This window comes from Oncorhynchus mykiss, chromosome 29 (genome assembly GCF_057628025.1).
Source record: "Oncorhynchus mykiss isolate SJ-2025 chromosome 29, ASM5762802v1, whole genome shotgun sequence".
Lineage (NCBI taxonomy): Eukaryota > Metazoa > Chordata > Actinopteri > Salmoniformes > Salmonidae > Oncorhynchus > Oncorhynchus mykiss.
In genome coordinates, this window is record NC_143050.1 from 44,193,698 (window position 1) to 44,207,947 (window position 14,250).

Here is a 14,250-nt window from a genome sequence, read left to right on the forward strand (position 1 = left end):
AACTGGAAAACTGACTGCACAATCTTGGATTCTACCAAGAATGGTGACAAAACAACACAACTTCCAGGTAATCACTATAGTAGAAAGATTATGAAATAGGTTACATTGTCATTGTTTGGATTAAATATGAGCAGTGGCTGTAGCACTATGAGAAATTCTTCCCAATCCTCCCAATACTGGTTCTGGGGACCGAAAGGGGTGCACATTTTTGTTTTTGCCCTAGCACTAACACACCTGATTCAAATAATCAAAGGACTGATGGGTTGATTAGTTCAATTGTGGTAGTGCTAGGGCAAAAACAAAAATATGCACTCCTTTGGGTCCCCAGGACTAAGATTGGGATGCTCTATGTAACATATCAATAAAGTGACCAACCCTTGAGTTGACTACCCTCATAGAAATAGATAGCTGCATCAACATTATCAACATTCCACTTTCTCTTCCTTTTTTCTCACTTTCCAACTAAACTTTCCCTGGGCAAAGTTGGTCATTTTACTCACCACTGTACAAAGTACACTAAGTTCTCTACATCACATTCAAATCAAGCTTTATTTATATAGCACAATTCAGACATAGATGCAATGCGCTGGAAAAAAAACATTAAAAACAATATAAATTAAAACAGAAATATCTACTAGACAACAAACATCAGAGGATAAAAAAACTAAAGAATAACAATAAAAACTGAAAGACTATAAACCACCCCAAGGAAAAGCAGAGCTAAAAAGGTGTGTTTTAAGATCTCTTTTAAATATGTCCACTGTTTCGACCCCCGTCAGGTTCTCTGTCAGGCTATTCCAGAGGCTGGGAGCATAGTAACTAAAGGCTACCTCTCAATGCCTCTTGGTCCTAGGCTTTGGGATATTGTGGTTGACACTATCAAACAAAACTAGCGTGCAGCCAATGAAACATTTTTATGAAATTGCATTGCCTAATCAGTGATATGGAGTAAACAGCGGAGCTTACAGCTACAGTGAAGAAACTGACAGAGGCATTGGCTTTGCTGTATGTTGAGGCACCCATAGAGAAGGAACTACAACTAGAGGCCAGTTATTCTGTCAGTGAGCAGAGCTCTAGCCTGTCCTGACAGGCCTGTCTCTGCTCAGGAACTCATTGTTCTGTGTTTCCTCTCTGTGATTTCACCATAGCCTCAGCAAATGCATTCCACACACACAGTGTACACACCCACACACATACATGCACCAACACTCACCATAGCCTCGAGACATACATTCCCTAAAGTCAGAGGGCAGACCTGCTTCCTGTGACATGTTACACACTCACTCACACTATAAATATTTCTGCTGCAATTAAGATTGACTCCACACATTGAAGGACAAGGTACTATACAACAAAGGTATGCTTAGATTTTTGAGAAAAGTGTGAGTCAGGTCAATGTCAACCTCTTCACTTGAGGTCCAAGATTCCACCCCATGCTTCTCTTAAATGACTAGTATTGGTATTATAATTCCTAATTATTGGCCTCTCTGGATAGCTGTGGGTGGATAAAGGATGATCCAGATCACTAAACACTGACAGAAGGGAATGCAGATCCACTCTGCCAGTCAGATCAATTATTCAGAACAAGAAGATAAGGGCATTCTCACACACTGACTTTTTCATGCTAGACATGCTGCTTTGTGAGTTAATTTATTTTGGCACTAAAGCAAGATAATGTAGGCTAGCCTGGTTTGTTAGGCCCACCGGGGTTGACAGACAGAGACCTAGTACAGAATTATACTTTATACGGCTTATAATATAAAATACTTATACAATACTTAGTTTGTAAAATATCCAGTATATATCCAGTATATATCTGTCAACAATTATATAGGCCTATAGTGTTTGGTCAGAGTATTGTTATATAAATGGTTTAATTGTATTGCTCCCTCTACCTCTGAGCAGCCCAAAAGTCTTCACAGATCGTAGCCACAGGGGGCACTTTCCACTGAAATTGAAACCCACCCGCTTGCTGACCAAATTACGTAGCTAACTCCAGGCGCAAGGAGGCGCTGCTGTCCATGTCGAGGACACACGGTTCACAGTAGTGCTGTGTTGGTCTCAGCTCCTCCACTCAGTGAAAATTGCTTGGAGACCGAGAAGAAACAGTTTAATACATCGTTTCATGTACATGTGTGTGCCACAAATCTGGTCTCGTACCTCCAGCGAATTCATCTCACGGACACGTGTGAAACAACAATGCGGAGATAATTGAGGGAGACACGGCGCGACAGTTTCTTGTTGTTTTTATTGCGAGTGAAATCACTGCTGGCGACGAAATGTCGGGGAAAATAGAGAGCAAGCAAGGTAAGCAGTCCAGCCGACTGGCGCCTCATACCACTGCTCTATCCTGGGGACTGGGATATCACACACATTGGGGACGGGTAGGCCCGGCTTGGGGGTCTCGTTGCGTCCGGGACTCTTCACATATTTTCCATAGGACACGTTTTTTTTGCCAGCCGTGTTTCTCTCTTACCCAGTAGAGTAAACGGGTTTTCCACACCATGGCTGTGTCGGGGTAACGGTGTAGAAATGTTCGCCAGTTGGCGTATGTTGACCAACAACATTCTAGCTAACTAACGTTAGCACTTTTCCTTAGCTTGTAAGATAGTACCGTTACTAACGTTCAAATGGTGCTAGTACTCGAAGAAATAACTAAGTATTAGGTCGCTCAACTTCATCTAGATACCTTTCTCCTTTGCAGATGTTTTCTAGTTAATGTTAGCTTAATCAGCTGTGCTGGCTAAGTTTTAAACCAGTGGGGCAACGCCACACAGCAACAAGCATATCTTCTGTGCTAGACAACTTATTTGCAGGCTAAGTAACTCAATTTGACCTCCAGCTTTAACTGGGGTTGCAATCACACCGGACTAATGTATCACACCCGCCCTCCCTGTGTTGTCAAATTGACTTTCCATTGTGCACGTGGCATATCTGCTTTGCAATGACATGTGTTGCAGCAGTGTCTGATACAATATTTACAGTGTCCACGCTGTGATGCAAAAGTGAACTATGTGTAATACAAAGTGAAGGCATCCTTATCTAGGAATATGGCGTTCAGTACAATGGGAGTCCTGACTTCATCGCCTGGTGAAGGGAACTATCTCCGCTAGTAGCCCACCCCTCCAGCTGTCTCTCTGTTTCGTCTCTTGACCCCCGCGGTGATGCCTGCAGCTCACGGTTGCACACACTACACATTGGGCAGTGGTGGGAGTGCGTTGTCCACAGAGAGACGGCCCACCAAACAGACGTACATTTCCCGACTGTATGTCTATTAGTTCTTATGGCAGTAGCAGAGCCATTGGATTGTTGCAACCTGGTCTAAGATCATTTCGTATTATTCTGTACGTAAATCCAAGACAGAATTTACTATGTTATGTTTGGTATGGTTACTTGAGGCTGGGTGGGTGTATAACACAAACATCTAGCAACCCAAAGGTAGCAGTTCGAATCTCATTATGAACAGCTTTAGCTTTTTAGCCCCTAACTTCATACTACTTTTTAGCAACTACTTAGCATGTTAGCTAACCTTAAACTCCAAAACTCCTAAACTTAACCCCTAGCCTCGCTAATGTCAGGAAGCTAGCTAACAGTGGCCACCTAGCTAGAATTCGAGACATTTACATTTAGCAAATTCGTAACATAATACAAATTGTAATTTGTAACATATCATTCGAAATGGGTGATGGACATCCAAAAAATAACATACCGTTCGATGAAAAAACATCATACTAAATGGAGCATCACAGATTTACGTACAGAATAATACTAAATGCTCTGAGACCAGGTTGATTGCCCGAGCTGCCCTAGGTATGACAGAGTGATATGACATTAAAGGCTGCACTTTGTCCACATATAAAGATTCACCCAATCCTGTCTCTGAGCTCTACAGACAATTCATTTGACCTCATGGTTGGTTTTGTGCTGACATGCACTGTCAACCTTATATAGACAGGTGTGTGCCTTTCCAAATCATGTCCAATCAATTACATTTATCACTGGTGGACTCCCAAGTTTTAGAAACATCAAGGATGATCAATGGAAACAGAATGCACCTAAGCTCAGTTTTCAGTGTCATAGTAAAGGGTCTGAATACTTATGTAAATAAGGTATTTCAGTTTTTATTTATAATACATTTGCAAAAGTTTCTAAACACCTGTTTTCACTTTGTCATTGTGGGGTATTGTGTTTAGATTGAGAAAAAAACGATTTAATACACTTTTTAGAATAAGGTTGGAAAAATGTGGAAAAAGTCAAGGAGTCTGAATACTTTCCGAATATAGTAAATGTTTTCTGCGCTATGAGAACGACTGAATTCCATGTGTGGCTGCCTGGCTGGTCCCTTGGGGTTTGTCCGCCTGCGCATGTTTACCAGGTCACCTGTTCAGTCTGCTGTCTTCGCCGCTCTGTTCTATATGTGTCCATCAATTCCAGATCTGTCCCCCCAGGGCAGGGCAAACAGACACACTATGTTGGATGCAAGTAAGCTGGAAAGAGGGACTAGGCCCGGCCTGGGCGCCATGGAAACAAACTAAGCTGAGGCACACCAGTGGCACAAGGACTGGATGTGTAGCTACTGTAGGAGAGCTGGAGAAAAGCACATGTTTTGTTCCCCAGAGAGAATAGAGGGAATGAAGGAAAGATAAAAGGGTGTCTGGGCTGTAAGAGGAATCTTCAGAGAGCTTGGTCTTATGGTCAGGAAGAGAGAATTTGTCCAATTCCTTGACACCGGGCAATACTTGAACTAAAGGGGGATTGTGTATGTACAGTGCATTTGGAAAGTATTCAGACCCCTTGACGTTTTCCACATTTTGTTACGTTACAGCCTTATTCTAAAATGGATTACATAATATTTTAATTAATCGGCCATTCCGATTAATCGGTCGACCTCTAATAGAGAGAGCTGATGTAAGCGGGCAGTGGTGGTATGTCATGTCACTGTTAGTAATATTGTCCGTGTAGAAACACAGGCTTTATAATTAGCTCAGTGACTTCTGTCTGACCAGACAGAGCCAATGGAGCAGCCGGTCACAGCGTAACTGATCCATCCATTTCCTTATTTTAGCCTCTCTGCCTGCCCTACCCCTAGCTGTGTGTGCATGCGTGCACACACCTTACAGACCAGACCACAAGTCTTCTGGATGAGCAGGCAGCACAGCGACACTGGCGGCATAAAAAAAATATATTTTGCCTCTGCTGCACTGTATAGACTAGAGAGTCTCCCTTCTCCAGTGTGCTACAAACAAACAATACCAAGTAGCTTTTATTATGACAACAGGGTGTCTCACAGGGTTCATGTAGGTTTTGGTGACTGAAAGAGTGCTCAGCTATAAGCCGTGGTGCTGCAATTTTAAGTATTTTAGCGGTCCCTTGGAATGAGAGACTTTCACTTACTCTGTAGACCTTAGATGTGCTTTAATTGTGTTTGGGAGCACACAAGTGTGAGGGGGAGCCAGAGAGGGCGGAAACCGACTGGAGGCTTGGTTGGAATGGAGTTACTGACGGAGTACTGTCCTATCTGGAGGAACCAAGCAAGGATGGGATAAACAAATAGATGGAGGAGAGCAATGCAGAGCTGAATACTACATTGGAGGAACGCAATCTTCTTCCAACAGAAGATTTTCATGGTCAGAGTGCTTTACAGTAGCTACTGAGGACACTGTTGGCATCAGTTGGGGAGGCCAGTAAAAATTGTGCTAGGAGTTGCAACCCTGTACTCTTTTATGAAACCCCTCTTGTACAGATCCATTTAGCACTGAAGCGATTCTCTCAGGGGTTGTGCAGCATCCACCCCGGTTCCAATTAATTCCTGGTTATCTGTGGTGTTCGGTCATTTGATGCAGTAGGACCAAGTGATTTGATCCCTGTATTTACATCATGGGTCTGACCTCCCACCCCTTAGATCTAAATGCCAATCAATATTCAATGAATCCTTCTCTGGATGTCACTGATACAGACAGCCATGGACTTGCTTCCCTTGATGACTGGCCTGGACTTGTTTACTAAGAACCTCTGCTAAAGGAGACTGGAGTATGTTACTCCTGAAGCCCATTTCTCAATACTTATACAGGATTCTTCTTCAACCTCTCGTGATTCAGGGAAAGTTTTGAGCCAGCTCATCGTTAAGGATATTCTATTCCTATGATCTTTCTACCCATGTTTTGTGGTCTAAGGACGGCAGTTTAGTGAGTGACTAACATGGACACACGTAGACTCTGAATTGGCCAATCTTCTGTCTACGTGAAGTGTGGCGTTCATCACACTTACAGCAGCAGCTTGACTGTCAACAACAGTTGTGAAATGACTTCTTCTCTGTGAATTTGTTGGTGATCATCTAGGTAGCCTAGCTTACATTCCCCTGTAAACAGTTGTTGGACAGTAACTAAAGGTTGAGTCAAATTGGACAACCTGGACCAAGTGTCTGAATGGAGGACTGCAGGACTCCTAGATAGGAAACACAAGCTGGAGGAGCCAAGGCTCTTCTGAAGATGCAGATTCTTTACACGGAGAACTAGATGAGGAACAATCAGGTGGTTTAAACCAACACACACCTGGTCACATCAACAGTAATTGCACAACTATGGGGATGTATAGTGATCCCCAAACACTGATCATGTTTCATATTGAAGCATTTCTATTTACAGTGGTCGTTAGTTGAACAGTTTTATTTTACTTGATCTGTTGATTAGATGAAGACCAATGGAAGTATTTGTTAGTTTGTTTCACTCTTGCACCCCAGTAGGCCTATTTTTTTATTGCGCTAAATGCCTCCACACTTGAATATGTTCTTCTTTTGGGATAGATGGAAAAACCTTATTTTCTTCTCAAAGTCAAGCCATTCAAAGCCATCCTGTTTTTAGAGCTGTTATGTAAAGAAAAATAGAAGTGCTGGCCGGAATGCAGCACCGGGGACATTCCTCCCTGGGCTTTTTGTGTATTGTGGCATTTGTAAAGGTGCTCATTTGCTGTACTGCAGTTTAGGGTGGACCCAGCCAGCCAGAGGAGTACACTAGCAACAGCTCTCCACAGCCTGGCCTGTGCAGAGTAGACTGCATGGGCCTGGGCTCTCAACCCTGAGTCGTCTCACTGTTTCATCCATCTGATCTATCTCGTTTCATCCACCAGCTTCAGATAGATTGAAAACAGTATTATTAGCCTCAATGAGGAAATGTATTTGCACATTGTTATTATAATTGACCAACTGAAAAGATGGCGCTGAAGAACATGGCTGACGTTTTCTCCCAAACAATTGTTACATTTTGTTCTGGTTTTTTTGCCTTTTGTGTAACTTATTTTTTAACTTATTGTGTACATAATGTTGATGCTACCGTATCTTATCACCCAAAATAACTTCTGGACATCAGAAAAGAGAGTACTCACCGCGGACTGGATTTTTTTTTCCTTGAACGAGTTTGATGAGAAGGATATCCTGCTTTCATTGGAACAGGCCCAGATCCATCACTTATGTGTGAAGAAAAGACGCCGGGAAAGGGGTTGCAGATCGGGGATCCTTCTGAGAATCCGGAGGCGCAAACTCCCAATGCCTTCCGTTCTCCTTGCTTACGTGCAATCATTGGAAAATAAAATTGAAGACCTACTATTAAGATTATCCTACAGAGACGCTACCTCTGGTAAGACAAGGGGTGTGTGTGTGTGTGTGTCTTTTGTCATTAACAGCTGGTGCGCGATGTCTAATATTAAACTCTCGAGGTGTTGCTCGCCTGAGGTAGAGTACCTTATGATAAGCTGTCGACCACACTATCTACCAAGAGAGTTCTCATCTGTATTATTCATAGCCGTCTATTTACCACCACAAAGTGAAGCTGGCACTAAGACTGCTCTCAACCAACTCTATAAGGCCATAGGCAAAGAAGAAAATGCTCACCCAGAAGCGGCGCTCCTAGTGGCCGGGGACTTTAATGCAGTCAAACTTAAATCAGTTTTACCAAATTAACAGCCTGTCACATGTGCAACCAGAAAAAAAAAATCCTGGACCACACTTACTCCACACACGGAGATTCATACAAAGCTCTCCCCCGCCTCCATTTGGCAAATCTGACCATAATTCTATCCTCCAGATTCCCACTTGAAAGCAAAAACTGAAGCAGGAAGTACCAGTGACTCGCTCAATACGGAAGTGATCAGATGACACGGATGCTACTCTACTGGACTGTTTTGCTAGCAAAGACTGGAATATGTTCCAGGGTTCATCCAATGGCATTGAGGAATACGCCACCTCAGTCATCGGCTTCATCAATAAGTGATGACGTCCTCACAGTGACTGTACGTACATATCCCAAACAGAAGCCATGGATTACAGGCAACATCCACATCGAGTGAAAGGCTAGAGCTGGCCGCTTTCAAGGAGTGGGAGACTAATCCGGACACTTATAAGAAATCCCGCTATGCCCTCAGACAAACCATCAAACAAGCAAAGCGTCAATACAGGATTAAGATTGAATCCTACTACACCAGCACTGACGCTCGTCGGATGTGGCAGGGCTTGAAAACCATTAGACTACAAAGGGAAACCCAGATACGAGCCTACCAGACGAGCTAAATGCTTTTTATGCTTGCTTCGAGGCAAGCAACACTGAAGCATGCACGAGAGCGCCAGCTGTTCTGGATGACTGTGATAACGCTCTCTGTAGTTGATGTGAACAAGACCTTTAAACAGGTTAGCATTCACAAAGACGCTGGGCCAGACGGATTACCAGGACGTGTCCTCAAAGCTCAAAGCTTCACTGACATATTCAATCTCTCCCTGTCCGGGTCTGTAATACCTACATGTTTCAAGCAGACCACCATAGTCCCTGTGCCCAAGGAAGCGAAGGTAACCTGCCTAAATGATTACCGCCCCGTGACACTTACGTCGGTAGCCATGAAGTGCTTTGAAAGGCTGGTCATGGCTCACATCAACAGCATCCTCCTGGACACCCTAGACTCACTCCAATTTGCATACCGCCCCAACAGATCCACAGATGAGGCAATTTCCCACCTGGACAAAGGGAACATCTATGTGAGAATGCTGTTCCTTGACTACAGCTCAGTGTTCAACACCACAGTGCCCACAGCTCATCACTGAGCTAAGGACTCTGGGACTAAACACGTCCCTCTGCAACTGGATCCTGGACTTCCTGACAGACCGCCCCCAGGTGGTAAAAGTAGGCAACAACACGTCTGCCACGCTGATCCTTAACACTGGGGCACCACAGGGGTGTGTACTTTGTCCCCTCCTGTATTCCTTGTTCACCCACGACTGCCAAACGACGTCTCCAACACCATCATTAAGTTTGACGACACAACAGTGGTAGGCCTGATCACCGACAACGATGAGACGGCCTATTGGGAGGTGGTCAGAGAATTGCCAGTGTGGTGCCAGGACAACAACCTCTCCCTTAATTTGAGCAAGACAAAGGAGCTGATCATGGACCACAGGAAAAGGCGGCCAAACAGGCCCCCATTAACATCGCCAGGTAGTGGAGTGGGTTGAGAGTTTCAAGTTCCTTGGTGTCCACATCACCAACGAACTATCATGGTCCAAACACACCAAGACAGTTGTGAAGAGGGCACGAGACTCAGGAGACTGAAAAGATTTGACATGGGTCCTCAGATCATCAGAGTTCTACAGCTTCACCATCAAGAGCATCCTGACCGGTTGCATCACCGCCTGGTATGGCAACTGCTCGACACTACAGAGGGTAGTGCAAATGGCCTAGTATATCACTGTGGCCAAGCTTCCTGCCATCCAGGACCTATATAATAGGCGGTGTCAGAGGAAAGCCCATACAGTTGTTAGAGACTCCAGTCACCCAAGTTATAGACTGTTTCTTTGCTACCACCCGGCAAGCTGTACTGGAGCGCCAAGTCTAGGACCAAAAGGCTCCTCAACAACTTCTACCCCCAAGCCATTAGACTTCTGAACAATTCATAAAAATCGCCACCAGACAATTTACATTGACCACCCCCTCTCTTGTACACTGCTAGTACTCGCTGTTTGTTTGTTACTTATGCATAGTCACTTCGCCCCCACCTACATGTAGAAATGATCTCAACTAGCCTGTACCCCTGCACACTGACTCGGTACCGGTGCCCCCAGTATATAGCCTCGTTATTCTTATTGTGTTACTTTCTATTATTACTTTTTATTTTAGCCTACTTGGTAAATATTTTCTTCTTCTTGAACTGCACTGTTGGTTAAGGGCTTGTTTGTAAGTAAGCATTTCACAGTAAAGTCTACACTTGTTGCATTTGGTGCATGTGGCAAATAAAGTTTGATTTGAAAATGTGCTGTATATCTAATTTCTTATCTTTAGTTAATCTCTCCTCGTTTGTCCTTCAAGCATCCACGTGGGTTTGTATCATCCTGATATCCAATAAGGAGGGGACTTGCAGCGCATGGAGCGTCTCAAATAGAACCAAGTTCTATTTTAGCTCTTGACTACGTAGATGTTCGTGCAATATGGCCGGTGAGGTTTGCATGTTAAGGCTTTAACTTTGGTCAGGCTATTCTCAATTATAGAAAATAATTGAAAAAACATTGATTCCACTCATTCTAGGTCAGTTTTGTTTCAAACTAGTTAGTGGCTTTGATTGTCTGTGCCATGTGAAAAGTAGCGGCAACATTTACTTGCGATATTTAGCATTAGCCTCATTAGCCCTGTTAATTTGTAACTTCGTAATAACTGCCTCTTTGGCTCAGCCAGTTAGCAGTGTGTGAACCGAGATACCCTGGTGTGCTGCTAGCTTCGCATAGAGAGAGAGGCTCCATAATTGAGGTGGTTGAGTCCATCATTGTGTAATTACACAGCGCAGAATGGGGTTAATGCCTTGTTTTTGTGTGTGTGTGTTAGAGGTTGACCGATTTTATGATTTTTCGATTCCGATTATTAGAGGACCAAAAAAAGCAGATACCGATTAATCGGCCGATTTTATAAAAATTAAAAAATATATTTTTTATAATGACAATTTAAAACAATACTGAATGAACACTTATTTTAACTTAATATAATACATCAATAAAATCATTTTAGCCTCAAATAAATGATGAAACATGTTCAATTTGGTTTAAATAGTGCAAAAACAAAGTGTTGGAGAAGAAAGCTAACGTTTAAGTTCCTTGCTCAGAACATGAGAACATATGAAAGCTGGTGGTTCCTTTTAACATGAGACTTCAATATTCCAAGAAGGAATTTTAGTTTGTAGTTATTATAGGACTATTTCTCTCTATACCATTTGTATTTCATTAACCTTTGACAATTGGAAGTTCTTATAGGCACTTTAGTATTGCCAGTGTAACAGTATAGCTTCCATCCCTCTCCTCGCCGCTACCTGGGCTCGAACCAGGAACACATCGACAACAGCCACCCTCGAAGCAGCGTTACCCATGCAGAGCAAGGGGAACAACTACTCCAAGTCTCAGAGCGAGTGACGTTTGAAACGCTAACTAGCTAGCCATTTCACATCGGTTACACCAGCCTAATCTCGGGAGTTGATATGCTTGAAGTCATAAACAGCGCAATGCTTGAAGTACAGCGAAGAGCTGCTGGCAAAACGCACGAAAGTGCTGTTTGAATGAATGCTTACGAGCCTGCTGGTGCCTACTATCGCTCAGACTGCTCTATCAAATCATAGACTTAATTATAACATAACACACAGAAATATGAGCCATAGGTCATTAATATGGTCGAATACGGAAACTATCATTTCGAAAACAAAACGTTTATTCTTTCAGTGAAATACGGAACCGTTCCGTATTTTATCTAACAGATGGCATCCTTAAGTCTAACTAGGCAAGTCAGTTAAGAACACATTCTTATTTTTAAATGACGGCCCAGGAACGGTGGGATTTTCACCTTGTCAGCTCAGGGATTCAATTCAACCTTACGTTTAACTAGTACAACGCTCTAACCACCTGCCTCATGAGGAGCCTGCCTGTTACGCGAATGCAGTAAGAAGCCAAGGTAAGTTGCTAGCTAGCATTAAACTTATCTTATAAAAAACAATCGATCAATCATTATCGCTAGTTACACATGGATGATGATATTACTAGTTTATCTAGTATGTCCTGCGTTGCATATAATTCATGCGGTGCGCATTCGCGAAAAAGGACTGTCTTGCCCCAACGTGTACCTAACCATAAACATCAATGCTTTTCTTAAAATCAATACACAGAAGTGTATATATTTTTAAACCTGCATATATAACTAAAATAAATCCAGGTTAGAAGGCAATATTAACCAGGTGAAATTGTGTCACTTCTCTTGCGTTCATTGCACGCAGAGTCAGGGCATATGCAACAGTTTGGGCCGCCTGGCTCATTGCGAAATAATTTGCCAGATTTTTAGGTAATTATGACATAACATTGAAGGTTGTGCAATGTAACAGCAATTTTTTAATAATTGGCATCCAAAAATACAGATTTCCGATTGTTATTAAAACTTAAAATCAGCCCTAATTAATCGGCCATTCCGATTAATCGGCCATTCCGATTAATCTGTTGTCCTCTAGTGTGTGTGTGTGAGTCCACCGTGGCCTGTTCCGTCACTTTAGCTGAGCAGTGTGTGTGAGTAATAGACTCTGTGTCCGAAAAGCAGCAGACTGGTGGGAGATCTAAAGGCCAGCTAGCTATAGTAGTTAGCCACTGCAACCACAGCTGAGCCACGCGGCAGTGGAGGCGGGTCCCTGCCTAAAAATGTCATGCTGATATGTCATGTCCACTTATTTGCTTCGTGCCGTGACAGAACCAACTCTTGACCATCTCCAACACAAATGCACACTCTGGATATTGGGTAATCAATAATATACTTAATATGGGTCCATCACAGAAACACACACTGTCTGTCCTGCAGCAGTTTGTGTATGTAATGTGGACTCAACCTCTGCTGTATTGCGTAATATTATGTTTCTGTAGCCTCAGCAGAGCAGGGCAGCATAAATGGCAGCAGCCCAGGCTGACTAGGGGATGGGACGAGGCATGTGGGGAATGTGGAACTCCAGGGCTCCCTTTTTAGGTGTGTAAATGTGAGAGAGAGAGCGCGCGCTGGGAAACGGGCGGGGCAGAGCTGTGTCAAAAGACAGAATGGGGGGTATTTGAAAGAAGGGGGATATTCCTTCACTCCATGGCAGCTGAGTATATCACATGACCATTTTCCCATTTCTGAACCCAGTTGAAATAGGAAGCAGAGAGGGGGGTGTGATACCTCATTCCCTCTCTTCCCAACCCCATGGCAGGGTTTGCCCTCTCACCAATCCCTTAGACATCTGACTCAAAACTGTGATCCGAACCATGAGTTTTGTGATCTGTTGCACCACTAATAGTTACATATCTGGATATTATTTTGACAATATCGCAATACTTCTGCGTATTGGCACCAAAGCATCGTGGCGGCAGGGTAGCCTAGTGATTAGAGCGTTGGACTAGTAACCGGAACCCCCGAGCTGACAAGGTACAAATCTGTCGTTCTGCCCCTGAACAAGGCAGTTAACCCACTGTTCCTAGGCCGTCATTGAAAATAAGAATTTGTTCTTAACTGACTTGCCTAGTTAAATATAGGTAAAATAAAAGAATAATAGTATCGTGAGGTCCATGGCAATTCCCAGCCCTGCTATCCAAACCGTATCTTTCCTCATGATTCGCCCAGTTGCATTCGATTTAATGCTATTGCCCCTCCCCCCCCTCCAATAGAATGAAATTGGACAAATCATGGTGAAATATACAGTTGTTGAAAGCCTGGGCAGAGGTGAAGTGCATGCAAGTCTTTTCTAATATTCCTTTCTGGTGGAGATTCAGCATGTGTGTGGCGCGCTGTGATGGAGCAGTGATTGTCTAATGAGAAACGGTCTTATACCATAGTGACGTCATGGGCTAAATAGAAGCACTCTACTGTCTTAGGAACTGGCTCATTTCTTTTTTTGCCTCATAAAATTATAGGGGAAAGAACAAACCATTTATCATAAAGCTGTGATTGACAATAGCCTAGGCTTAGGCTATAGGCTTTCATTCTTGTTATTTTTGAAAGACCCAACTTTAGGACAGCACCTTCGTAGGCTAGAATATTTAGCAAATAAGCTATTGTTCATAACTTTTATGATATGTTATTGGACTTTCAACCTCGCTTGGAGGGATTTTCCCAGCCTGTATGCATCATTTCTTAATAAGCTTAAACTTGATTAAACTTGTCATTTTATTTTTCTATAGGCTATTGGTATTGTTTGCTCTCTCTCATTATTAGTCTCTGACTACTTTAC

General features: G+C 43.2%; 1 protein-coding gene across 5 annotated transcripts in view; it reads left to right on the forward strand.

Moving 5' to 3' along the window:
• The first annotated feature begins 1,985 nt into the window (after positions 1–1,985).
• LOC110509502 (rap guanine nucleotide exchange factor 1) overlaps positions 1,986–14,250 on the forward strand; it is a 97,960-nt gene continuing 85,695 nt past the window's right edge. For 2 of the 5 annotated variants that reach the window (XM_090227293.1, XM_090227295.1), the window contains exon 1: positions 1,986–2,307. In XM_090227293.1, coding sequence (XP_090083419.1) covers positions 2,280–2,307 — 28 coding nt within the window. In that variant the 5' untranslated portion in view covers positions 1,986–2,279. Of the gene's footprint in view, positions 2,308–7,447; positions 7,632–14,250 lie in introns of all 5 variants that reach the window. The other 3 variants (XM_021590400.3, XM_021590402.3, XM_090227294.1) reach the window with 2 other exon arrangements.